At 45.2% G+C, this 24,416-nt stretch overlaps 1 protein-coding gene across 4 annotated transcripts; it reads right to left on the reverse strand.

The window, feature by feature from the left end:
• Window positions 1-23,629, reverse strand: sdccag8 (SHH signaling and ciliogenesis regulator sdccag8). 4 transcript variants are annotated; one of them, XR_009715267.1, is made up of 19 exons: window positions 23,358-23,629; window positions 22,721-22,900; window positions 22,160-22,227; window positions 21,894-21,965; window positions 21,688-21,801; window positions 21,475-21,549; window positions 21,308-21,372; window positions 21,031-21,231; window positions 20,679-20,817; window positions 20,160-20,312; window positions 19,879-20,013; window positions 19,403-19,519; window positions 17,957-18,099; window positions 9,287-9,414; window positions 7,364-7,472; window positions 6,315-6,446; window positions 1,835-1,932; window positions 1,509-1,711; window positions 1-280 (listed from the first exon to the last, which is right to left on the reverse strand). XR_009715267.1 is itself a non-coding variant. In XM_061286038.1 (17 exons), the coding sequence occupies exons 1-17, from the start codon at window positions 23,422-23,424 to the stop codon at window positions 190-192; spliced, it is 1,989 nt and encodes a 662-aa protein (XP_061142022.1). In that variant the 5' UTR covers window positions 23,425-23,622; the 3' UTR covers window positions 1-189. The 4 variants fall into 4 exon arrangements, 3 of the variants coding, with proteins under 3 accessions (XP_061142022.1, XP_061142023.1, XP_061142021.1); XM_061286038.1 differs by lacking the exons at window positions 1,509-1,711; window positions 1,835-1,932 and having other exon boundaries at window positions 23,358-23,622; XM_061286039.1 differs by lacking the exons at window positions 1-280; window positions 1,509-1,711; window positions 1,835-1,932 and adding an exon at window positions 2,656-5,390 and having other exon boundaries at window positions 23,358-23,625.
• Window positions 23,630-24,416: the final 787 nt, after the last annotated feature.

Below are 24,416 nucleotides of genomic sequence, written 5' to 3' on the forward strand. Positions count from 1 at the left end.
TCGATGTTGAAAAGCAGTTTTATTTAAGTTACTATTCTTCTATTCCAGCTTTATTGCAATCCTGCTTAAACGAGGTACAAATGCACATTTCTGAAATAAAAATTGAAAAAGAGTAAAAAATAACTGATATTGCTACTTGAGACGCACTCAGAAATTCAGTTAGTCACACGCACACATCGTGTTAGTTGTTTAGTGGTTGATCATCATGTGGTTCTGTTTCGCCAGCAGCTCACACACCTGCTGGGCGCTCCTCTGGCAGTGGCGGTCCAACTGTTGAAGCCTACATAAACACACACACACACACACACACAAAGAATTTATTTATTATTGCATTATACAATATCATTTGTTATTGTAGGGACATTTTGACCTGTGAAAGGACCCCACCTGCTGGACTGTGTGTGTGTGTGCGAGCATGCGTGTGTTGGTGTGATAGCAGTCAAAAATCCAACCAAGTTTAGCTGGGGGGCACTCAGCAGTAATTTCCCCTGACAGTCTTGATAATGACACCCGCACACACTCAGTGGCACACGTGAGTCGTAGCCCAAAGCTAGTGTCGATATAAAATGTTTGTTTGTGGTTGTGTTTATTTACAGGTGGGAGTGCAACATGTCCTCCGGGGGTTAGGGTTAGGTTTGCGCTGTTCAAAAGCCTCAAATGTATTTCAAGGTGACATTAATATGCTGACATGTCAGACAACATCAGAAAGCAATTGAAGGTGGTTCGTGTTGTTGCGAACCCTAATTTGAAACCCTTACCTGAGTTTGAAACCCTAACCCAGTGGTTTTAACCTGGGTTCAATCGATAGTTCATGCATCGTGTTGGTTTTGTTCTTTGAACAAGGTGATGTTCATACATGCCTCATTTTGTGCACCAGTAAAAAATGTGAATTTGAAAAAAAAAATTTTTTTCACTAGGTGTTCGGTGAAGGCGCATATGAACCTGGTGGCGTTCAGTACTTCGAACAAAGTTAAGAACCACTGCCCTAACCCTAATTGCAAACCCTAATTTGTTACCCATGTTGCAAAAGCTAATTTGAAACCCCAACCCTTGTTGCAAACCCGAATTAAAAGCGTAACCCAAGTTGGAAACCCTAATTTCAAACCATTATCTGAAGCACTTATCCCCACTTTTAGTTTAATACTGTTAGATGTCAACCAACAGGCGCTTGCCTTCATCTGTGCTCCGTGCGCGCGTGCTGCAGGCGTGTTAACAGCACGTATTAAAATGTTACACTACTGCTGTTGAAACGGCAGTCCTTTATGAGGCATCCTCGCTGACGTTGCACACTTGCAAAGGGTGCAGCTTGCGAGGCCTCTGGCCACTTCTGCCACCGCGCTGCTGCAAGCCGAAAAAAGCTGCGCGACACCACCCAGACTGCACGAGCCCGCTTGGACCGCGAGAGAGGATGAGAGATGCACACCGCCAAGAGGTGAGGACAGCAGTGCTCACTCGATAAATGCAATGTGGAGAGAAATGGACAAGGACCAAGTTGGTTTAATACTAACTCGCTGCAGTCTCCACAGTAGCCTTTTCCGGTCGCTGACATCCTGTATCTGAGGGTCAGAAGTGAGTTCGGCTGGCGGCCAGGGCTCAGGTAGTAGAGCAGATCATTCGGAAACCGGAAGGATGGTCGTTAGAATCCAGCTCTGTCTGAGGCACGTCATTGTGTCTTGGGCAAGACTTTTCACACACCTTGACTCCTTGCCAACTTCATTTGCAAATGAAAAGTTTTTGTAAGAAGTGGTGTCCCTCTAGCTTCTGGGCCATGACAGCACACTGTGTGTGTGTGTGCGTATGTGTGGCAGGCGCCCAGATGAAGCAGCCTTCGCACCCCAGGGCTCGTAGCGCGCCGGCGGTAGCAGCAAGCCTGTTCCTTCTTCCCGCGGCCTGTCGCGACCATTTGTTCCATTAACCAATCTCCTGGAGCCTCTGGTCCCCGCATACACGTACACACACACACACACACACACACACACACACACACACACACACACACACACACACACACACACACACACACACTTGAACAACTGCTTGCACAGCTCATGGCGCACATGGGCCGCCATCCCTCCTCCAGACGCATGCACCATCCTTGTTCACGGAGGCCATATGGCTCAGTCAAGCCTGTGTATCCGCACACACATCTGCGCATATTCTGTATGTTGCGCCACCCATACACTTTGCACACACACGCATAGTGGATGATTGTGTGTGACCTAAGCGTGTGTGCGTGGTGATAATTGGTGAGGCGGCCGGCAAGCAGCTGTGCGCTGACTAAAGGTTTGCGTGGCTTTCGCTGCCGCAAAGAGGACAGCGAATCAACGCCGAGAAGACGCGTGACAGAAGGAGACGAAGAAGAGGAGGAAGATGAAGAGAGGGCCGACGTAAGTGTTGCACCCTTGGAAATAAAAATGGACAAAAGGAAAAGAGATTTCAATTTCAGCTTTGGAAAGATGCGATTGCTCAGGTTTCATATTTGTGTAATGTCTTTTGCCTGCTTTGTCCTTTTAGATTCTTTTTTAAATCACTCAATCACAATAACTACTAATTAACTAATTACTCATTGTAAGATTATTCATTTATTCTTGAAAGCAATTCAAATGTTGCAACTTCATTTCAAATGTAAAAGCAATGTGTGAGTCATGGAAAATATTTGTATTATTTTATTTCTTTATTTCACAGGGGCAGTGTGAATCAATGCATATTTCTGTAGATGCATTAAAATTGGCCAAGGGGTAATGAGGCAAGGTGTGTGAATTGTCTTGCCCCAGGACAATACATCATTGGGCTCAGACAGAGCTCGGTTTGAACCGCCTACCGTTTTTTAAACAAGGCACTCTACTGACTGAGCCACGGCTAGCATACAAAATAATATGAACCACCTTTTAATGTTCTACAAATTTTAATTGTTTGTAACATAAAATGTTTTATATAAAGTATAAAACATTTTGTGCTATACTGCTCTTTGCAATGTTTCACACTGCTTAACATTCAGCACTTGTTTTGAAAGAAACAACACTTTTTAAAAATTAAATGCCAATTATCTTTATAAAAGTGGTGCAATATTTTGTAACAGCTAGAGATTCAATTTCTGAAGAAATTGCGTGTGAAGTCGAAGAGGCTGAATAAAAACTTGGGGAATGCTTCAGAATGATGTCAAATGATACTGAGTGACAGGAAATGGTATACAATGACTGAAAATGTTGAAGTTCGAACAGTATAAATTGGTAAGATATTAGGAAACTGCAGGTGAATATATAAGTATTTAGAAAGACCAGAAAGCGAGAAAAAACAGTACGTGAGAAAACCAGTAAGCAAGGACAATTAGTAAGCAAAAAAAAAAAAAAAAAACGCAAGCGAGAAAAAAATGTAGGAAGAAAAAACTGTAGGCGGGAACAACCGTAAGCAAGAAAAACTATAAGCGAGAAAAACTGTGAGCAAGGAAAAACTTAAGCAAGAAATATCTTAAGCAAGAAAAACAGTGAGCGAGAAAAGCAGTGAGTGAGAAAAACAGTAAGTGACAAAAAACATTACCGTTTAAAGTTGGAATGGGTTGAATCGGTCCAAGAATGTAGAAAGTAGATGGGAAAAATGAGTTTTGCAAAATTTTGCGCCAATTTTAAAGTTGAAAATGTGTAATTTTGGTAAATGGGAGGTTTTGGAATAGGTAGGCATACGATGAACTATTTAAAGTTGGAAGAGGTTGAATTGTTAAAAAAATGTAGAAGGGGAAAACTAAATTTAGTAAAATTTTGTGCATGTTTTTAAGGTGAAAATGTGAAATTTTTGAAACATGGCAAGTTTGGGAATGTTGAAAACCTTTCCCAATGGGATTTGAATTAGCTGAATGATGTGAATTCCAAACGGGATTGATGTAAATGTGAAATGTTCAATGTCCCATGAATGGTAACACTTTGGCTGAAAATTTGTGAATTTTGGGAAAATGGAATGGAAAAAACATGAATACTTGGAATATGTTGAAATTGGAATGAGGTGAATCAGATGAATTTAGTGAAAGTAGTTAAGTGTAAAAAAGTGTTCGGAAAAGGTTGAATAATAAAGAACAGGGATAACAAGTGTAAAGGACTTATATATCATATCATTTAAATGTAGAACAAATTTTGAAACTCAACTTAAAAAAAAACTAAGAAAAATAGCTTGATGTGTATCCGACTCCCTGGTGACTACGATAAAATATTTCAGGTGAAAATTTCCAAGTTTGACGCAAGACAGCTAATAATAAGCATCAAACAAATATAATTGAGAACATTAGCACTATTTATTGAGCAATGTGTTCTAATAATATGTTCCATGTTGGTTTGTAACCACTCTTGGCCACGCCGTCAACCCCCCCCCCCCCTTCCTGCTCACGACGTAAACAACACCGAAATAGTCAAATAAATAATGAAGTGTGTGTTAAGAAACCCCTGTGTCGTTTGGCAGCAGGCTTGGCCCAGTAAAAATACATCAAGCTGATTTTCCAAATGTTTTGCTCTTCCCGGCACAGATTGCAGCGAGGGGAGGAAAAAAAAACGGGGGGGGGGGGGGGGGTCTGGATGGCGACAAGTCCGCTCACTCGCCTTGTTAGCGGGTTACATCTCGAAAGGCCTTGGGGCGCTGCGATGGAGCACGCTGTGATGCGTTCAAGAGCCCTTGGGGGGGTAACATGCAGTAACATTCAGAGACTCCAAGACTGAGACAAGCGCACACACTGCTGTCGTTCAATGTGTCATTGCAGCTGGAACGGTTGTTGATGGCTAACTGTAAGTGTTCACGTTTTGTACTGAAAAGTGAAATCAAAGCCAACTCAACTTGGACATTGAGTCGTTTCTTTCTTTCTTTCTTTCTTTCTTTCTTTCTTTCTTTCTTTCTTTCTTTCTTTCTTTCTTTCTTTCTTTCTTTCTTTCTTTCTTTCTTTCTTTCTTTCTTTCTTTCTTTCTTTCTTTACAGTACAAAAGAGGAGAGTGTCAATTCCGTCCATGAATCTATGCATCCCCCTGTTGCCATTCATACCAAATGATCATTTTGCATTCAACTAAACAGGCTCAAATTTCACACAAAGGTGAGTTATTTCGATTTGGTAATGTGCCTCCACATTTCTCAAAATATGTGCCATGGCAGAACAAACGCTGGCAGACACTGCCTTCGTGTACCCACGTTCAAAATCAAGCCACACCCCAATTAATTTTTAAAAAATATTGTTGTAACCCTAAAAACCTTTTCAAGCGGTTTCAATTGGCATTTAAAGGCCCACAAGCAGCAAACACTCAACACTAAGCAAATCCATCCACAACAGCAACTAAAAAAACTGTGGTCAGGCATGTCGAAAAGCAGAAGAAAAAAAAAAGATGTTGACACGCGGGGCAACTCGCAGGAGGATTCATCCACTGAGAAAAGTGTCAAAGCACAAAACAGAATTTGCTAAATGCCAACGCTGATTATCATTGTTCGGCCGGGGAAGGCGGCGCCAAGTTTGGGCGCCAGCTTCCCGGTCCATCCGCGCTTGGCAGCCGTGCTCAAGCGAACCTCCCGAGGACCCACGCAAGAACGATACCTTCTCACCAAGCGAGATTGTTTTTGCATGCAGCTGCCGCACGCTTGACTTTTGCTTCTGTTTGTCTGCTTGGCCACAAGTTCACAGGCGGGTGGGAGGAAAATGTGGTGGCGTGTGCGTGTGTCTAGGTAAGGTGCTGATGCAGAGCTCCTACAGAGCGGGATGACGACACCCACACACACTCTGGGCCACATGGGCAGAGGCAGGCGACTGGCCAAGCGCCCCTGCGGAGACACGCGCACACAAAGACTGCAGCCAAAGGCAAATCTGGAAGCACTTTATGCCGTTCCAGAATTGTCTATGAACTCCACCATAGTTTAAGCATCAGCAGCCGTGCCATTTACATGTTTTTTTTTTTCTTTCTCTTTTTGGGGGGGGGGGGGCATTTTGAGTGATGTCACAAAATAACACCTTCTTGTTAGCGAGAAAAAAAGAGAGCATAAACACATAATTTTAGCTAGCTTGTAATAGTATGTTTTTTTTTTTTCGATTAATAAAATTAGCTTCTTTTTTTCTTGTAACATTGCAATCTACATCATTACATCTTTTCAAGTAAAAAGTATAATTTTATCCTGGTCATTTGTTATTGATGTTCTCTTAATTATGTATTTTCCAAGAACGCCACGTTGATTCTCAACATATTTCAACTTTACTCGTGCGACAAATATTTTCTCTTTTTGCTCTTAAAATGACAACTTTATTCTTTATGACTAGTCTGGTGAAACGAGCTACGTGTTGATTTTGCGTGTGTGCGCACCTGTTCTTCATGGTGTGGTGCACGCGTCCGTGCTGAACACACTGTTTCTCCATGTCGGAGCAGCGTGCTCTCATATTCTTCACTGTGTCCTGAAGGTGGTGATTCACAGCAGCCAGCTGCTCCACTTCCCGCCTACAAACAAAAAGAAAGAAAAAACATTTTAAATGTTACAAGTCAATAAAAAAGCTCCATTTTACACAAATAAAGATGTAAAAGTACTGCTACTCCTTCAACAACTTTTAAAAATAATAATAAAAAAAAATCTTTATCCAAAGTACTGTTTTTTCTTTCCTGTAATAGCACGGCTTGACATGCAAGGTGAAAAGTGTCCCAAATGCGTGAGGTGCACATGAACCTTGAGGGCACCCGTAGCCCATTTTCTGCTTCAACAGCACAGAGCGGACCTCGTCAGCCCCAGCATGAGTTTGTGTGTATTGTCACTGTGGCGGTCCAGCAGGACTTTAACCGCTACACTTGGCTTGGACTCCAGGAGCTCAAACAGCCAGAGGCCCACACACACACACATGCGCGCACACACACAAACGAACACAAACACACACACACATATAGTGACGCCACTGTTTTGCGGATCACCTACCGACTGAATGGGCATCTAAGGGGAACGGCGTTTATCATTTCGGAGCCTTCTTCAGTCTGTGTGTGTGTGTGTGTGTGTGTTGTGGCTGGTGAAGCCAGCGCGGGCTGTCTGTCAGGGCCAGATTGGAGGCCGTCATGTGACTAATGCGCAGCACAGCTCCAACAGCTGACAGAACGCTGGGCCCAGGGTCACTGTCGTACACGTACTCACACACATGTATATGCAAAACACACACACACAAACAACAACAGGCAGACACGTACACATGGCAGATGGAGGGGCAGGCAGGCCTGCTGTGACTCCACTTGCATCAGGTTGAACAAGAAAACAGGTCAGGCAGGAAGGGAACATGTAGCATGTAAGCTAGTCACGAAACAAATACAACACTCTGCAGTGCGATATAGAAATGTCAACCATACGACGATTCATCAAGACGTTTTAAGGCATTGACCTTCTGTTTCCCGCCAGCTCCTCCAACGTGGCTCCCAGCGTGCGACACTCCTCCTTCAGCTTCTTGATGAGGGAATTCTGGGAAGACAGGAGTTTGTCCAGCTCGCCGGCTGCGGACACACAAAGCAAACACTTTGCTGCACTCCACTAAAGAATTTGAAAAAAAATGTAAAAAGTGCCTCCTGGCGCCCGTGTAGAGATGAAATGCACAAACGCTGCAGCAAAAGTACATATGTACCGCATTGAAGATTGAACGTTAAAATACAATGTTGTCTGGTGCTATGCCCTTTGCCACCTTGTCCTCTTTCCGAGCAGGCTTTCATCCCGCCTTTGAAATTGCGCGCATACCAGCATATGTTTGCTCTCCTTGGGAAACAAACAAATCCTAACAATGGCGTCGTTTTTGGACGCCACTGATGACGCCCCCACCTGCTCTCGCATCGGCGCACCATCAGGCACTGGCAACAATCAAATAAAAAGGAGGACAAGGCCACGTCTTTGAAAAGTTGGGCCATTCCATCATCGGAATTTCAAACTTTATTCTCACAATTAATTTTTTTCTGTTGAAGTTTTTTCAGTCAACGTAAAATTTGGGCCTATGCCTTCCGTAAAATATATTGTCACAATAAAAAAAAAAGTTGCTTTTTTATTGTCACAATATTTTTCTTTTCATCTTGCAATATTTTAGCATTTTTCAATGACTTTATTCCCATAGTTGTTTATCAGTGTTGAATATGTATTAATACTTCTATTCGACTTCCATCCCAAAAATGTTCCACATGCCAAACATGGCAAGTCTGTAATGATGCTTGCCTAACTTTGACGAGCTTCATCTGGTGGGTGCACGCGCACACACGCAGTCTTGGCCATAGTGCGAGAAAGTTGGGATGAAGAATACTAATTAGGCGAGCGGGCTTTGAATATGTCTGGCCGCGCGTAGGCCAAAAAGAACCCTGGGACACAGAAAGCCCGGCAGAACTGGCACTGGAAACAAACAACAGCCAAAGCCATGGGGGGACGAGGGAGGGGGAGAAATATCTGATGTCATCTCGAGGCAACTCTGTATGCATGCATTTAAAAAAAAATAGGAATATAAAAAAAAAAAGGTGGTGGATGGAAGGAGAGCAAAAAAAAAAGAAAGCTCATTATGGCGCTCGTCTGTGAGAGCGGCGAGAGGAAGTGATGCGAGTGACTAAAGGATGGCCACCGTGCCCCTCCGCCTCCCCCCTCCCTCGGCGTTTCCTGCTGTGCTCTGATGTCAGCTCTCTTTAGACAACATGTGTGGCACTGCCACATGCCAGGAAAGCAAGCCTTTGTTTACGCCTCCTCTTCCCGCCAAAGCTCCCTCCTTCTCCTCACTCACTCCACTGGCCTCCTTTTTTTCTTTGCAAGTAGCAGCGGGCCTCCGAGTTGCAAAGAAAAAAGCGCAGGTAAGGAAAGGAAAGGTGGCGGAAGAGGAGAGGGGGCAAGGAGCCAGATGGTGCCACAGATGTGCGAGCAGCGGTAGCTCCGATGTGCACTTTACAACTCTTAAAATTGGTTGTTTGCCTTGGTACAATTGGGCTTTTCTTTTTTCATGAATTACACATTTTCCATTCTGAAATTTCAATTCTGTCAATTTGATTCCCTATGGAAAATCAAATCACAACAACAGCTCTGCATGAACTTGTGACAAATCCAGGACTATTTGTAAAAAGAGAGTCGATGCAGGTAAGGAGAAGGAGGAGAAGGAGCCAGATGGTCTGACGCTGGGACGCAGCGGGCACTCTGACCCGTCCGTCCAGGTCACCTTCCACACCGCCACATCCACCTCAGAGGCGCCTTGCTGCTACGACCATCCATTTTCCATGGCGCTTACCCTTGTCACAGGGTCACAGGGAGCGACAGCCTATCCAGGCTCAGTCCTCGTTTTGGAGTCACTGACCTCTCTGCAGGTGCTGCGTCTCTGTTTGCTGCAGCAGCGCCGCCATCTCGCCCTCACGCTGGCGCCAGGCACGGGCAGCGCACGCCATTTCGTCCTCGTGAGCTCTCGCCGCCGTCTCGCTGGCTTCTCTGGAGGCGCCGATACACAAACACAAGGAGGCTCAGTACAAGTGGAATTCACATCATGGGTGTCAAACAGCAACTGGAATGAATCAAATTGCATTAAGCCCTTCCACTGACATCAATCACAATGTCTTTGGAAAACAAAACAAAAGATAATGGAAAATACTAAAGTAGGAAGTGCAAACTGCAATGTGTGTGCCTTTGAGGGGCGTGGCCAAGTAAGTGACATCAGAGACAGCTTGCAGGGCGGTCAGGGTTAATATCGATAACCAAAACTAAGGCAATAAATCAAAAACAATGAAAACTAAAAGAGAATTTATTCAAACTTCCTTTAAAAAATGACAAAATAAAACAAAGATCAGATGAAGGCCCCAAGATTAAAGTATTAGAACTGCACTCTCCTTCTTCCTGCTCAACGACAGGGCTGTCACATTTGCAGCACAAGCGGGAAATAGCGGGTCGAGAATGTCGCGTGTCCACATAAACGCACGGTGACGCACCATCGCATCACTTTTGATTCCTGCCTCCGACGCAGGTAGGGCCGTCACAAAAAAGGTGCGCGCATCCCAACCGGCCGGCCGTCTGTCGGAGACAAACTTTCCAAGTCCAGCCGCGTGCCAACAACAGACGCACACAAAAGAACGGGAGAAACTACAAAGGCGGGGAGAGAGCGAGAGCGATGACAAATAAATACAACTCTTCCTGAAGTCCAAAGAGGCGCTAATGAAGAGAGAATTCTCCAGTTCAAGTGAAAACTTTTCTCCCCTGCAGCGCTTGGCCTGCATCTCTAAAGTGACCGCGTCTGTCGGTTCCATCCTGCCTGCCTTCCTGCGTGTTTGTGTGTGTGTGTTCTCCTGCTGTCCTGCTGTCTGGGGTGTGAAAGCGGGTGGCGTTGCCGTGCAGGGGACGCAGGGAGACCGAGTGTGTGTGTGTGGGTGAGCGGGACACCCGCTGGGTTTGAACAGCAGCCTGAGCCACCAAAGCGCACACCAGGGCTCAGCGGGAGATGGCGGCCAGGCATTGCCAGCCATTTGGTCCTGCAAGAGGTTCCAGGGGGGCTGCGTCTACTTTTGTGTTTCTGTCCATACGCGCGCCATTGAAGAGCAGGATGAGGAGGAGGACGGGGCGCTTGCACCAAACCTGTTTACCCACCAATTAGCATTACACGCCACGCCAGAAAGTTGCAGCAGTCGGCAATGGCGGGGCCACAAAAGCAAGCAAGCTAGCAAACGGAGCGCCGCCGCCGCCGCCTCTTTGTCGCAAAACAACTTCAGAACAACACTCTGACACCTTTATGCGAGCGTGTTTGTGTCAAGACCTGAAAGTGACAAACAATATTCAATGTAGTAGGACCCCGAGAATTCGGGGAAAGAAGGATAGAACTCAACAAACAAGTAGAAAGACATTAGAGAAGACACGTTATTGCTTCTTCATCACTTCAAATTTGTTCTCGGTTTTTCGGTACTTCCTCAAGTAAGTCAAGCCCTCAGCATTCGACACAGAGGAAGAAATATGCCGACAGCACTTTGACAATCGTGCCATTTTGTGATTTTAAATAACTATCATTCAAAAAGAGAGCACAGCACACAGAAACTCGGTTAGTTTTTAGCTAGCTAAAGCTCTTATGATGGTGACAGTTGTCTACAATGGATTGTGTTGGACCTCGAGGTCCCGCTCTTCAACAGAAAGTCGCTGGAGGACAAGTGAGGTCACCAACTGGACCGTCTTCATCTGCTTGAGTTCAATTTGATCAAATCCAAGCAGCAGGCCATTAGCATAGAACCATCAAAGGGCCTCCAGTTTGGGGGCTGGACAGGAACCAGTGTGTCGGCTCCATAATGTGGCAAGCCCTGATGCAGGCGGGCGGGCGGACACACACACACACACACACACACACACACACACACACACACACACACGCATATGAACACACGCAGCTCTGGACAAGCGTCAGTTAGCAGTCGGGCCAAAGGCCAAAGCTGGGATGTTTGTGGCTGAGCAGCCAGGTGCAGTGGCTGCTGGGTAAAGAGAGAGCTGGGGGGGGCTTACTGGGCAGAACCGACGTAAGTAGGCACTATTCAAGCTGTCGGCCATTAGACGAGGGGGGGCAGCGCGGCCCGGCCCGACCCAGAGTTTGCGGCGCCCCGCGTTGCCGGCGACGTCCGGCGCCAGCAGCGCCAAATGCTGCTTTATTAGAGGAGCGGCACAAATTGGAGTCAGATGGTGGACTTGGAGGAGACACTGATGTTTGTACAAAGAGCGACAAGCACAATGGCGCTTTTCGAATACATCACACAAAGTCACAGTAACATGCAGCAAGTTTGTGCGAGGAGACCAGCAGTCACACTGATGCCATTGTTTGTCAAAGCGACATTGGCTTAATCCCACTTCAAAGAACAAAATGTGTCACTCATTCTGGATGATTGCGTTGGCAATTTCACAATTTCTCATCTTATTTCACGACATACATACATTCTTTGAAGTGCTAAAAATGTGTAACAATGTGCAATACATGCAACCTGGAAAAATGTATAATGACGTAAAAACAAATACGATGGATACAAGCTGTGCCATGTTATGGTATCATCAAGTATCGGGACTCAGCATCAGCAGGTACTAAAATGTAGCTTCACAGTCACTGTACATGTCGCTATGCGCCACTGTTTGGTTAGCACCATGTAATTGCTTAAGTGAAATTAGTATTCTTAAAAAGATAGTTTTGCATCCTGTACTCTACTAGCCGTTGCCTATTTCTGTTTTTCCATCCACTTGTTCAATTCATTGCAGGTGGACTTATTCCACCAGACGCAGCAGCTAAATATGATGGCGGACAGGCACAGCGTCAACATTAATATGCAAACTTTGCCTGCGAGTGTGTGCGGAGGGCTCTCTCCGCCAAGCCCTTGAAAAGAACACGACAGAGAGGGAAAAAGAGCGTCAAATGAAAATGACATATTGAACATCATTTATTGACGCCACGTGTAACAAATGGCTTTGTGTTTGGTTTTTTAGCACGCCTCCGAGTCACGCCGACATATGACACACAGAGGCGGCCTGATGCAGCCTGCCACCCGTCTTCATCTGTCTCTCTCGCTTTCTCTGCATTGCTCTATCCTCCATCCCATCCCCTCATGCCTCCTCCCCCCCCACACTCTCTTTTTTTCTGTAACTAAACTGGCTGTGTGTCTCTCCATCTGCTGGTTCTTCCTTCAGCGGCCATGCACCTGTTCACACCTCCTCTCCTGTTGGCCACCTCCTCCCTTTATCTCTCCATCCATCCATCCCTCCCTCCTTCACTCGCCGCAGCGCTGCCAGCCTCATTCCCTGGCGCGGCTTGGCGCTCTGTCATTCAATCCATCTGTCGGCGAGTCAACTTTGTTTACAGGCGGCGGCCCGAGCCTCTTTTCTTATCAAGGAGATGCGCCCCTCCAATTGTCAACCCTCTTCCCGCCGAGACACGTCGGAATACCGTTAGAGCTCTGGTCCGAGCCTGCAAGTATGTTTAAGACATCTCAAAAGCTACTCTTGGACTCCTCTGAGGGGAATCCTACATTTGACCAGGATGTTTTCTACATCACACTCAAGCCTATATCGGCTGACTTTGGTCACGCAGGGTCCACTGGACCCGACCACGTAAAACCAACCATTCACACTCACATGAGCAAGTGTGGACAATTGACAGAAAGTTGTGTGAGGCCTCGTGCGCAGCGCTGCGGGATGGCACGGGCGAAGCACGGAGGTGGACGGATGGTGGATAGAAGGCGGAGGCGCCGGTTCGCTCGCTTGTGGGTGGCGCGACAGAAGTGCGCCTATGTAGGCCAGTGTCCCGGGGCACACTTGGCTGCTCAGAGAACAGTTGTCGCCGACAGATTTGCCTCCATCTTGCCCGAGGTCTCCCAGTCAGGGATCTGTCGATTGCGTCTATTTTTGCAAAGACGAACAGATTACGGCGCTGTTTGATAATCACGGAAGGCTGAGCGAGGAGCGCTCTTCCACTACTGTGTCAATTAACGTTACATACAGTAGAAACTACCTTAGGTGTGTATGATGTATGCTATTTAAATAAATAAATCAATAATAATATTTAACTCGATAAAATCCTCCTGAAATTCAAACTGGTTTCAGTGTAAAGTGGCAAGTGCAAAGTTTAATTTCTCCTCAGCTATGTCAAGTACTTCAATTATCTGTTTTGTTTTTACAAACGGGCCGGGGTGTAGTGGTGCTGTTCTCTTTGCTGACTTGTTTTGTGAATGCTATTTAGGTATGAAAGCTGCTAGATGAAAAAGAAAAACACATTTTTGATTGATTGATGTAATTTTACAGGCACCAAAGGCCCCCGCCGAGTATAAAGATTTTGAAGATATTACAGATGGGATCCAGAACATTCAGTTGGACGGGGGCGACCAACCAGTCCAAAGCAAATAATTTAAAAGCAAAGAAAGAAAAAAAAAAGAGCTGACTAAAATTACCCAAAGATTTTCAGAAACATTATTTCAAAGATACTTTTTAAAAAGAAATATTAGATCGATGGATTTAAAAGCATAAGCGGAACAACTAATGTCGACTACTAATTGAGTCAATAAAGTCAACTTGTGCTTCTAAAAACGTGACAAAGAGAAAAAAAATCAAAAGTAGCAGACAATAAGACTGAAGATAGGAAGCGCGAGGTGCACACACAGGGGCACCCTGGCAGCGAGGAGGCGAGAGGAGCGCCGCGAGGCGTCATCACAAGGCCGACGGGCCCACCACTGTCAACATCAGAGCGCATACGCTTTCTCGCTAACACACACGCGCGCGCACACACACACACACACACGGAGGGCTGGCCGAGAGCCCTCCCAGCTGCCCTATCCGTAACTGTCTGATTAGTTGTGCTAAGCAGCCCCTCCCCTGCCAACCACGGTGCCATCTGCTCCCCAACAACATGGCTGCCGACCAGACGCGCACGCGCGCAGCGGGGCCTTCTACCTGGCACGGCTCCGCCGCCGTCACACAGAGACCTACGCATCAAACTCCGCAGACACAGGTGTCGCCCCGAGGTATCAACACTTAACATTTACACAAAGGAAAGACGCACACATTGCTGCACTCCACTCCAGCTCACCTTCTGGAAATGAGGCACTCAGAGGCCACATACTTGCATCCAACACACTCGTAAAAAAAAACACAAACCAAAAATTGGGTCAACTTTGAGTGCTTTCCCTCCCTTGACACTAAAGTCAGCAAAGGTCCGATCTTGGGCGTGTCATTTTTTTCCTCACTCACCTTGCCGATTAAAATCAGCAAAGTCTCATTAGTCCAATGTTCACACTAACATTTCTAAAATTGACAAAAATCTGAGCGTGTGCTTACAGGTAAGAACACCAAAGCCGCGGTCCAGTGTGCGTTTGCGCTGCCGGCGTCGCTGCAGCACTATTATGCCGGGCTGTGATTGGACAAGAGCCCCCCGCCGAGTTTGCTTTGCAGCAGTTTTGTCGGATGCTGAATTTGGCCGGGGCCTGCTCGGAGCCAGCCTCTGGCGGGACGCGGCATCTGCTGCCTTCACCTTCCTCATTTACACTTCTCCGCCCTCTCACGCTCACCCGTGCCGCTCTCTCGTCTCCGCCTACGCAGACCTCGCCGCCGCCGTGCCGCGACAGATGAGGCGGAGGAGCGCGGAGAGAGAGAGAGCAGCAGCAGCGTGACATGTTTAATGGAGTTTGGGGAAAGTCTCGCTGTCTCGCCGTGCGCTCAAGGTCGAGGAAAAACACAGCGAGCAGCTCAGTGTCGCCATCTTGTTTGTGATCTTAATAAACAATGCGACAATAAATGGAAGGGACAAAACAATCACCTTATATATATAGAAAAAGGAAGCGCATTTTTGACAAAGCAAAAAACTACAATTGCGTCTCTAAATTTTACATTATAACTCAAAATGGTGGAAAATAATGTACAGGAAGTATATGTCCATATTGTACTGTCTGTGTGCCTTTTAGAGGCGGGGCCTGGTGGGGTCGCTCGTGACCTTGTTGAGTCTCTGTGTGAGCTCTGGGGGGCTTCTGCACAAAATGTTTTTTGGTGGGACCAGATTAAGCGATTTTATTTTTCTGTTACTTGTGTAAGGAATGTACTTTTGGGTACAGCATGGAGAGATGTAGACATTTGAGACTCACTGGACAAACATGTGAAGGTTAGAGAAAATAGCAGACTTGACTGAAGCAAATTTACAAGTTTAACTAACTCATTTTAAAAGGGTAAATATCAAACTCGATTTTGTTTTAATTCCCCAGTCAATTTTTTTTGTACTTTGCCCCGATACAATGTGTACCCTTCTGGTTTCTACTGTTTTCACTGGGCCGGAATACGCTTGAGGCTTTAATGAAACTTTTTTTTTTTTTCCTTTTTTACTCTTTCCCTCACTGGCTTTTCAAATCTTCTGAAAAAAGTCGAATTTGTTGGACAAAGTGTCCAATGAGTAAACTTGCTGTTCCCCAAGCAAACATGTTCATGACTATGTATTCCTGATTTCACAGAGATGATGGGACTTTTTTTTAGCGGGAGGCCTTGCAGACATTGTCCCAAAAACCCAAGCATGGGGCGTACTCTACCATCACATGCGTGCCTGGCTTGAGATGACCACTAAGGCCGATTTTTCATTCTGTTTGCCTTTGGGAGCGACAAAATGAAGAAAGAAGAGGAGGAGGAGGAGGAACGAGAGAGAGAGACAGAGAGAGAGAGAGAGAGAGAGAGAGAGAAGGAAGGAAAGGAGCAAACAATCAATCCAAACTTGGTAAAGCCCTCTGCTGGGCTGGGGCCGGCGCGTGTGTGTGGATGTGAACAGAGTGACGGGGATTAGGACAGATCCTGGGCTGTCCAACTCACAGCTGGCTGATGATCCAATCCTGGAGCGCACCAGCTGCCAGGGGACCCACCATTGCGTGTGTGTGTGTATGTGCGTATAGACACGTGCTACGACGAGTGATGTGAATTTTGCCGACAGACCAAAACAAACAAACACTTTTTGTACGCATTAATCGGTGGGAATCAAACAGGCTCTGAATCTGCTGTGATCACTTGCACCTCAAGGCGGACAGAATGAAAGCGGAGAGACAATCAAAGAGCTCCTTTCCCCTCTATCAAGGGGGTCAAATAGGAGCTAAGAGGACAAAAAAGCCAAGGGCCACATCCGCTGAACAAGCCTCGAGCAGAGCAGCGTGACCTCTGATGGCTTCCGGATGGACACATACTTTTCTTCATTGCTCTATTATTGAAATGAAGGAATGTTTTGCCATATTCCAATAAATTGAAAAGCACCTGTATGTCTCGGGTGAAATGTTTTTGATATTGTAAACATCAACGAGCCAGAGCAATAAATCCCGAGTGCCTTTCAATGCTAATGAGCAAAATTGAATTCCAATGGCTGCTGTCTCCCCGGCCGCGCCAGCAGCTGTCCAACATCACACCGCACATCTGCAGTGCCATAAAACTACATCACACAGTGACGTGAGCATTTGCGCCAATAGTTACTCTGGTCCAGGTCAATGTCTCTGTGTCACCGTGCACAGAACCGCTTACCAAACACACACACGACATGTAGCCAGTGTGAGTGTTAGTGTTGGCCAGCTGACAGACAAACACACTTAAACACAGATCAGAGTGAACGAACACACACACGCACACACAGGGCAGCACGGTCACATCTGTGCCCATCTCAAACATCTCGGTGGCGGGGTGACAGGGTTGACAACGCGCCCCCAGCGGCTGGCACGGGTCGGGGCGGACGACACCGGTGGCGGCGGGTCGTCGGGCAACAGATGACAGGAGGGGGACAAGATGGATGAAATAGAAACACAGGCTCCATCTAATTTCCGGATGCCTCCAGCACTAATAACTGACATCATGAAACTACTCCTAAAAAAACCAGTATTGGGTTTTCAAATTACATTTCAGGATAAACTATGCTGTAGCCTTACAAGCGAACTTAATTTGACAACGAGCTGACAACTAGTGGTGTCTTTTTATTTAGCATTTATTCAGACATGAGTCAAGAAAAACAAAACACCGAAGAGAAAATAAATCATGGAAATATTTCAAATATGCCACCTCTGTTTCAATTTGAGCTAAGAAAAAAATAGATGAGAAAGAGCAGTGGATCCAAGTAAGAGGAGGAAGGAGGGTGGAGCCTGGAGAGAGAGCCACTGAGGCCACGCTGTCCTGCATGTGCATGGTTCCGTGTGTGTGTGCGTGCGTGCGTGAGTGCGCGCGCCAGGGACAAGTGGAAAGGCTCAAGTAGCAGTTTGGCACTGCTGGCGCCGGCAAGTGAGCGAGCCAGTGTGTGTGTGTTATGTTGTGGCATGCCTAACAGGATTAGAGGTGACCTGGTGGGGTCCAGTTGGTCCCGGGACCACGGCCCAGCGGCTGTCCACGCGCACACGCTTCCGTTTAATAGGATTAGCTGCTACCTGGTGCCGCTACAGTTGGTGCGCGGGGTCCGAAGCGGACCGAGGCCGAGGCAGAGGGCGACGCCGCGAGCGCGTTGCTGGCATGCGGAACGGGATTAGGCGCTCACCTGGTGAGGTGCAGTTGGCGCTGGGCGCTCGCCAGCTGTTCGGCCAGGCTCAGGGCTTCGGCCTGCCATTGGCCGCCGTCCCTTTGGACAGCCTCCAGACGCTGCCGACAGCCAACCAGCTCAGAGCTCAGCTTTTCCACTTCCTGTCCCGTGGAGAGATATGTTGAAAACAAGCGCGCTCACACAGCACCGCGTTCAAACACAACTCGTGTGACCTCGTGTCAAACGGGTAAGGCTTTATTCTTGCTTATTCGCAACTCTGTAAATAAATGTCAGCTCAGTAAATCGGAATATGGTTGAACAGTTTATTTTAAAGCATTAGTCACCTGTGTCGATTCCTATAGCTGCTCCAAAATAATAACATATTTTCATTTCATAACCAACATTTTGGCCAAAAATGTGACATCCTTTAATAAATGATTTTTTAGAGCATAGGTGTCAAACTCTGGAGCCAAATTTGGCCCGCAGTGTAATTATATTTGGCCCGCGAGGCAATTTCAAATTAATATTAGAGCTGGCCCGCCGGTATTATACGCATGTACCCATGTATAATACGCACCCAAATTTTGACTCCTACTTAAGTCCGTAAACGTAAAATTATTTCAGAAAAAAGATCATCTTTGGGAACAACCGGATGTTATTCTGCCGGTCAGTATCACTGCGCATGCGCTAGCATGTAGCAGGTGATCGAGCAAGCGTCTGATACGAGAGCATTGTGTTCGAATGGAGCGTGTTTGAAGTGAACAGCAGAGAAGAAAGCGCATCTGTAATGGCGGCCTCCGTATGATATACGGATAAAAAAATAAATAAAGAATTGTACCCATGTATAATGCGCACCCCAGATTTTAGGACAATAAATTAGTTACATTTTGCGCATTATACATGGAAAAAAACGGTATTCATAGTTGTTATGTTATTTTATTTTCAAATTTATTAGCCTGTGTAAGAAGCTAATTTTGACATTTACCTCAGAAGGCTCCAAACAGAAAGGAGGCATTCAATGTTGTTTTTTAATTTTATTTAATATGCCATTGATATGTTTTATTATTATTATTCCTATTATTGTTATTATTAGTATTATTAGTGTTATTATCAACTTGATTTTGCACGCCTGCACTTTTAAGTTATATAAGCCTTGCTTGTTCAATATTCATTGTAAAATCAAAACTTGTTTGATTCCATATTAAAAGGTTCATTTGTTCAACCTTGGCCCGCGGCTTTGTTCAATTTAAAATTTTGGCCCACTGCGAATTTGAGTTTGACACTCGTTTTAGAGGGTTGACGTAACTATCTACTATTTACATATGTACAACTGTATGGATAAAATGTAAACTAAATAATTTTTATAAAATTTTGGCAAATAATTTTGGGGGGAATATAATGTACTTATTTTCCCATGTTTTTCAAATTGATTACCATGCTTCTGTATATGACAATGTAACCAACCTGTGTGGATTTCTCCAGCTGCCTGCTGCTCTTGGACTTGAGGTCCTGCAGTTCTCGCTCAGCCTCCTCTTTCTTGAGTTTAGCATTGCTGAGTTGATACTGGAGCTCCGCACAGACCTGAAGCCCACACAAGAGCCGATTAATATTTACTTGAATTTCATGAAAATGTGTTCCCTTATTCTCGAACATACATTATAGTCGTGTGCTACTGTTAGTAAGGTAATCTATCAAGACAAATAGCTCAAACTCGCATGATACTACATTTGAAGTGGTTGAAATATATTTTGGAGGTTTAAGGTTTGACGGAATACAGAGACCATAGCTAGAGGTTTGCTGCCCCCCAGTGGAATTAAGGAGAATTACAATACATGCATTTTTGGTACAAAAAGAAAAAAAGAGTTGAGAATTGTATTGAGTTTGTGGTCATCTTGCATTACAAAAACAGAACATATGCCTATGTGAATCAAGGTGCATACTTTGCTGTTCTCTTGCTCCACACTGGCGAGATGTCGCTGCACATCTTCCAGCTGATTGGTCATCGAGCTCTTGTCGCAGTGGAGTCTGTCGAGGTGCCCCTCCAGCTCGGCGGAACGTTGGGACAGCCAGGCCACCTGATGCACCGTGCGCGGACACACCACAAACTCAGTCAGTAAAAGGGACGGCGGCAAATGAGGAAGTGCAGGCTTATTTGTGTTGGATGTCACCGAATTGTCCACCAAACTTTGTGGTAATGCTCAGTAAGATAAGTTGCATTTACCGTATTTGCCAGCTCTTCCTTCTGCCTACGGCCCTCGGTGCGTCCTTCCTCTCTGGCCTCGGCCAGTCTGTCCTTCAGGGATTGCGCGTCATGTTCTCGCTGTGTCGTCTGCCGGGCGAGTTCCCTGGACAACTGCTGGCACTGCACCTCTACCTGCAGACGACAGTCAGTTGAATTGATGGCTCATTGTAAATCCAGTTGAGTACATTTACTTGATTTTTACTTCAAATTTTTGTCTATGTTCTTCTTGTTTTATTGGGATGAAGAAAATAATAGTAAAAACTATTTTATGGTAGCTGATGAAGGTTAATGCTCGCAAAAAATTATGTTTCAAGATTGAACATTTTCCACACAAATTCCAAAAGATTTGTTTTTCTAAGTTCAAACATGCCAACAGATGGCATTATAACCATGGTTAATCTGTAAACCATTTGTTGTAAAACGAGTTAGAAATTATGTGTGTTTTGTCTAATTTGTGGTTTCATGATGTTTAGCCGTACTCAAAAGCAAAAATCCTACCTCAGCTCTGTGCAGGTGGGCCTCCTCGGCCATCTCAACGGCGCCTTTGACTTGCAAACAAGCCGACCACTCCCGGTGCTGCATTTCCTGCTGAGCGGACCGTGCCGCACTCAGAGCCGTCAGTAGCTCGTCACGCTCCCTGCGAGTGAACAGGCCCCAAAATGCTTTCAAACAGACATTATACACATACATAGACCCACACCGAAGCTCCCATTTATCACAGGAAGCCACTCATAATCTAGAATAGCCATATATGCAGGTTAATTTTCTTATTTAAAGTTTTATCCCTCCCATATACTTTATAGACATGTTTGGAAAATAAAATACACCACACTGTGTTGTATCTACTCACTTGGTGAGTCGGTCAACAATCTGGACGTGCACGTTGTCGGGCGTGCAAGCCAATAGCGCCTCCTTCTGCGCGCACTGCAGACACAAGCCGGCCACACGCTGCGCGCCGCCGGCCTGCAGCGCTGCCGCCACCTCCTGCTCGCTGCGTCTCAGACGGCCGGTCAGCACCCGGCACTCATTCTGACTGAGAGACAGATCCCTCCTGGAGGGTGAAAGAGCCACAGGAAGGTAAAGGGAAGGCGGAAGATTTAAGCGGCGATAAAAAGTCCGAGGCCAACCTGAGGGAGAGGACCTGAGCCTCCAGTCTTTCAATCTGGGCCTGATGCATCGACTTCAATTGCTCCTGATGTGCACACACACAACATTGAGTGCGCGTAGTGCAAAAAATGATTTTGCGTTTACTGACTCAACTGTAGAGACAAACAATTATCACGACAGGACAAACCAGCTCATGCTTCCACGCTGTGTAGCTTTCCCCATGCTTGGCCACGTAACTGTCGCCTGCCATAGTTTCGTTCACCTAAAAACACAAGACAGGATATAAAATTACGTAATATGCATCACAGCAAAATGGGCATTTTTTTACATGACATCAATTAGAATGAGTCACATTCATTTGTGTTTTGATTGCAACATATTATGAAAGTTATTTTTTTACCGTGTTATGGTCCTTGGGAGACGCATCCGCATGTGTGGCTTTGAGCTCGGCGAGCAGTTTCTCGTTCTCCACCACCACCACTCGGATGCGCTGTTTAAGCCCCTGCTGCTCCTCCTGTCTCACACACACACACACACACACACACGTGCACACTTTTACTCATCAAGCCAAACCAGCTGAACACACAAGGGGATCTTCAAACAAACCTTGCAGAGTTGGACCTCAGCCTCCAGGTGCTGGATGTAGTCTGGCGGGTTGTGAGTCACCGGGACCAAGTCCTGAAAATGGATTAAGGCATTTATGTATATATGCTACTATTTTATATTATTTTTACAATATATGTACATGCATTATATAATAGATGTCACTATCATTTATTTAATCAATTACCTTTTTGAAACAATAATTGAGTAACTAAGTGGACTTGCACGATCAAAAAGATAACGAGACATATCCGGTGGGACATGTTTACCTTTGGAGGCGAGAGAGGAGCAGGCATCTCCCTGCCCTGCTTTAACAGGAGACTCTTCAGTTGATTGACTGTACACACAGGCACAAAAAACTTACACATCCCTTGAACTTTCCATTTCATATCATATTACCACCTCGTGGAATTTTAAATGTGCAGGTAGTAGAAGCTTTATGATTGCCATAACATTGATGCTAATTACTGTTATCACATCTGTGGCGGTTCACGGAATATGTTTAAATGAATATTTAATTACCGTAACATCTATGGTAATTTCCATTAGCCTGTCTATGGTGTCTGGCTTTAGAAGTTAGTATTAGTAATGAAACATTTGTTAAAAATATGTATATACATACTAACACTAATAACTTAAAAATGTTGTGTGTCAGTTTTACAGTAAACTTCAACGTTTTTGTGCTGAGGCTAAAACCATTAAATATTGCTTTGGCGCCATCTTAAGGCATCTTTGTGTCACGGAAATGTGAAGTGATAAACTTCATATAGTCAGGGCATAGTCTTATATAATTAAAAAAGTGTGCTTTGTCACCATTATACATTTGTCACCTGCGTCACTCTGTTTCTTGTGGCTCCACCGAGGCCGTTTTTTCTCCATTGTCGAGGCCAGGGTGCCATCGCTGCGACCGTCCCCATCCTCACATCTGACAGGATCTTCCTCCTCATTGTCATCGTGGTGGAGATGTTCCAGAGCGTCGCTGAGCTGCTGTAGGCTTTGGTTGGGTGGCTCTGGTAAACACAAGTATATTAGTATTATGATCCATCCTTACATTTTCTATAGTGCTTGTCTTTGGGAATGTCTTTACTGCAAACTACTATGATAAACACATTTATACAATCAAGAAAGCATTATTATTATTATTGTAATGAAGGTTGAATGTTGGTACTTGAGTGTACTGCGTCCTATTTAAAATGTGATGTAGGTGTGCCTAATGTTATGTGACTCGTGACCAGTCTATTCTTTAATCCAGGGGGTCTTAAAAGGTAACAGGTGGCTTTAACTTATAACTGAGACTGAATATGAGTCTCTTATATAATTGACGTTTTAATTAGACTCCACTAAAAGGGCGAGTGGGGAGAACAGTAGTCATAGCAAACTTCTCAAGATGTTGGCTGTCTGAGACGCGTTGCTTAAGCGAAGGTTACCGAGCCACGCGAGCGAAAACACAAAACAACGTCCACTCACGTCTCAATTGTTTCTGGTAAACATTCAGATGCTCCGCTTTCTCCTCGTCCGATTTGAAAGGTTTCATTATAGCACTTAAATGACGCTCAGGGAGTAAATGCTGCGATTAGCCATGCTTGCTACTAGCAACCCGTAAGAAACGCGTAGCAACCGTCAAGTTGGGGTGCTTGTTGTGGCGACTCCACCGTGCCGGAGAGGCGGTGTTAATTAAATCGGTGTCACGGCCCGGGCCTAGCATAATTCAAAGCCAGACTTGTGAACAAAACGAGTCAACCCCTCAATGGAACGGCTTCAAGCGAAGGCTGGGAGTTGTAGTCAACAATCATAGTGCAAAAACCAGAACGTAGAGCTCGAGTGAGGGTCACATGTATCGATGTTCATTTAAGTTTTTTTTTTTCTTACTCTAAATTATCAATTTTATTGAAAAACATATCAAATCTACTGTTATCGATGTACAAAATAAGTTTGAAAAAATCTATGGAAGGAATTAGAGCGGTTGTTAGCCAGTGAGTCACTTGTGTATTTTATCACCCAATCATTTTTAAAGTTAAAGTAAATGTCACTGAGAACATTAGGGGAAGTTTCATGAAACAAGTCAACAGCTGACTTATTGCTCAAACAAAGGTAACCATGGAAACGCCCTCTTTCGATTGTACAATGGCAGCTTCCTGTCCAACTGTGCTGTACTTTTGGCTTTTGCATCATACTGATACCTGAAATAAAAGAAAGAGTGACTCACGGCGTTGTTGATTTACCGACAGCCTTTTAATGGTGACATTGCGACTTTTGCCCATGACCTCATGAACCTTTCCAAAATGTCACCTCCCCCTGCAGCATCCACTTCCTTCCACTTCTTTGCGGGTGGGGAGTTTACTAGATGTTTTTTTTTTAATGAACATCTGGACCTACTACACTATGCTACGTTTAGTCTTTTTATCATGGTACTACTTGGAGAGCTAAGAATTATTTGAGGTGGCTCTAGGTGTAAATACCTGAAGAACCCCAGCAATATTCAATGGCAAGTTAGTTTCTTACAATGCCCATTTTGGTATTGATGTT

This window comes from Syngnathus typhle, linkage group LG8, assembly GCF_033458585.1.
Source record: "Syngnathus typhle isolate RoL2023-S1 ecotype Sweden linkage group LG8, RoL_Styp_1.0, whole genome shotgun sequence".
In the NCBI taxonomy this organism is placed as follows: domain Eukaryota; kingdom Metazoa; phylum Chordata; class Actinopteri; order Syngnathiformes; family Syngnathidae; genus Syngnathus; species Syngnathus typhle.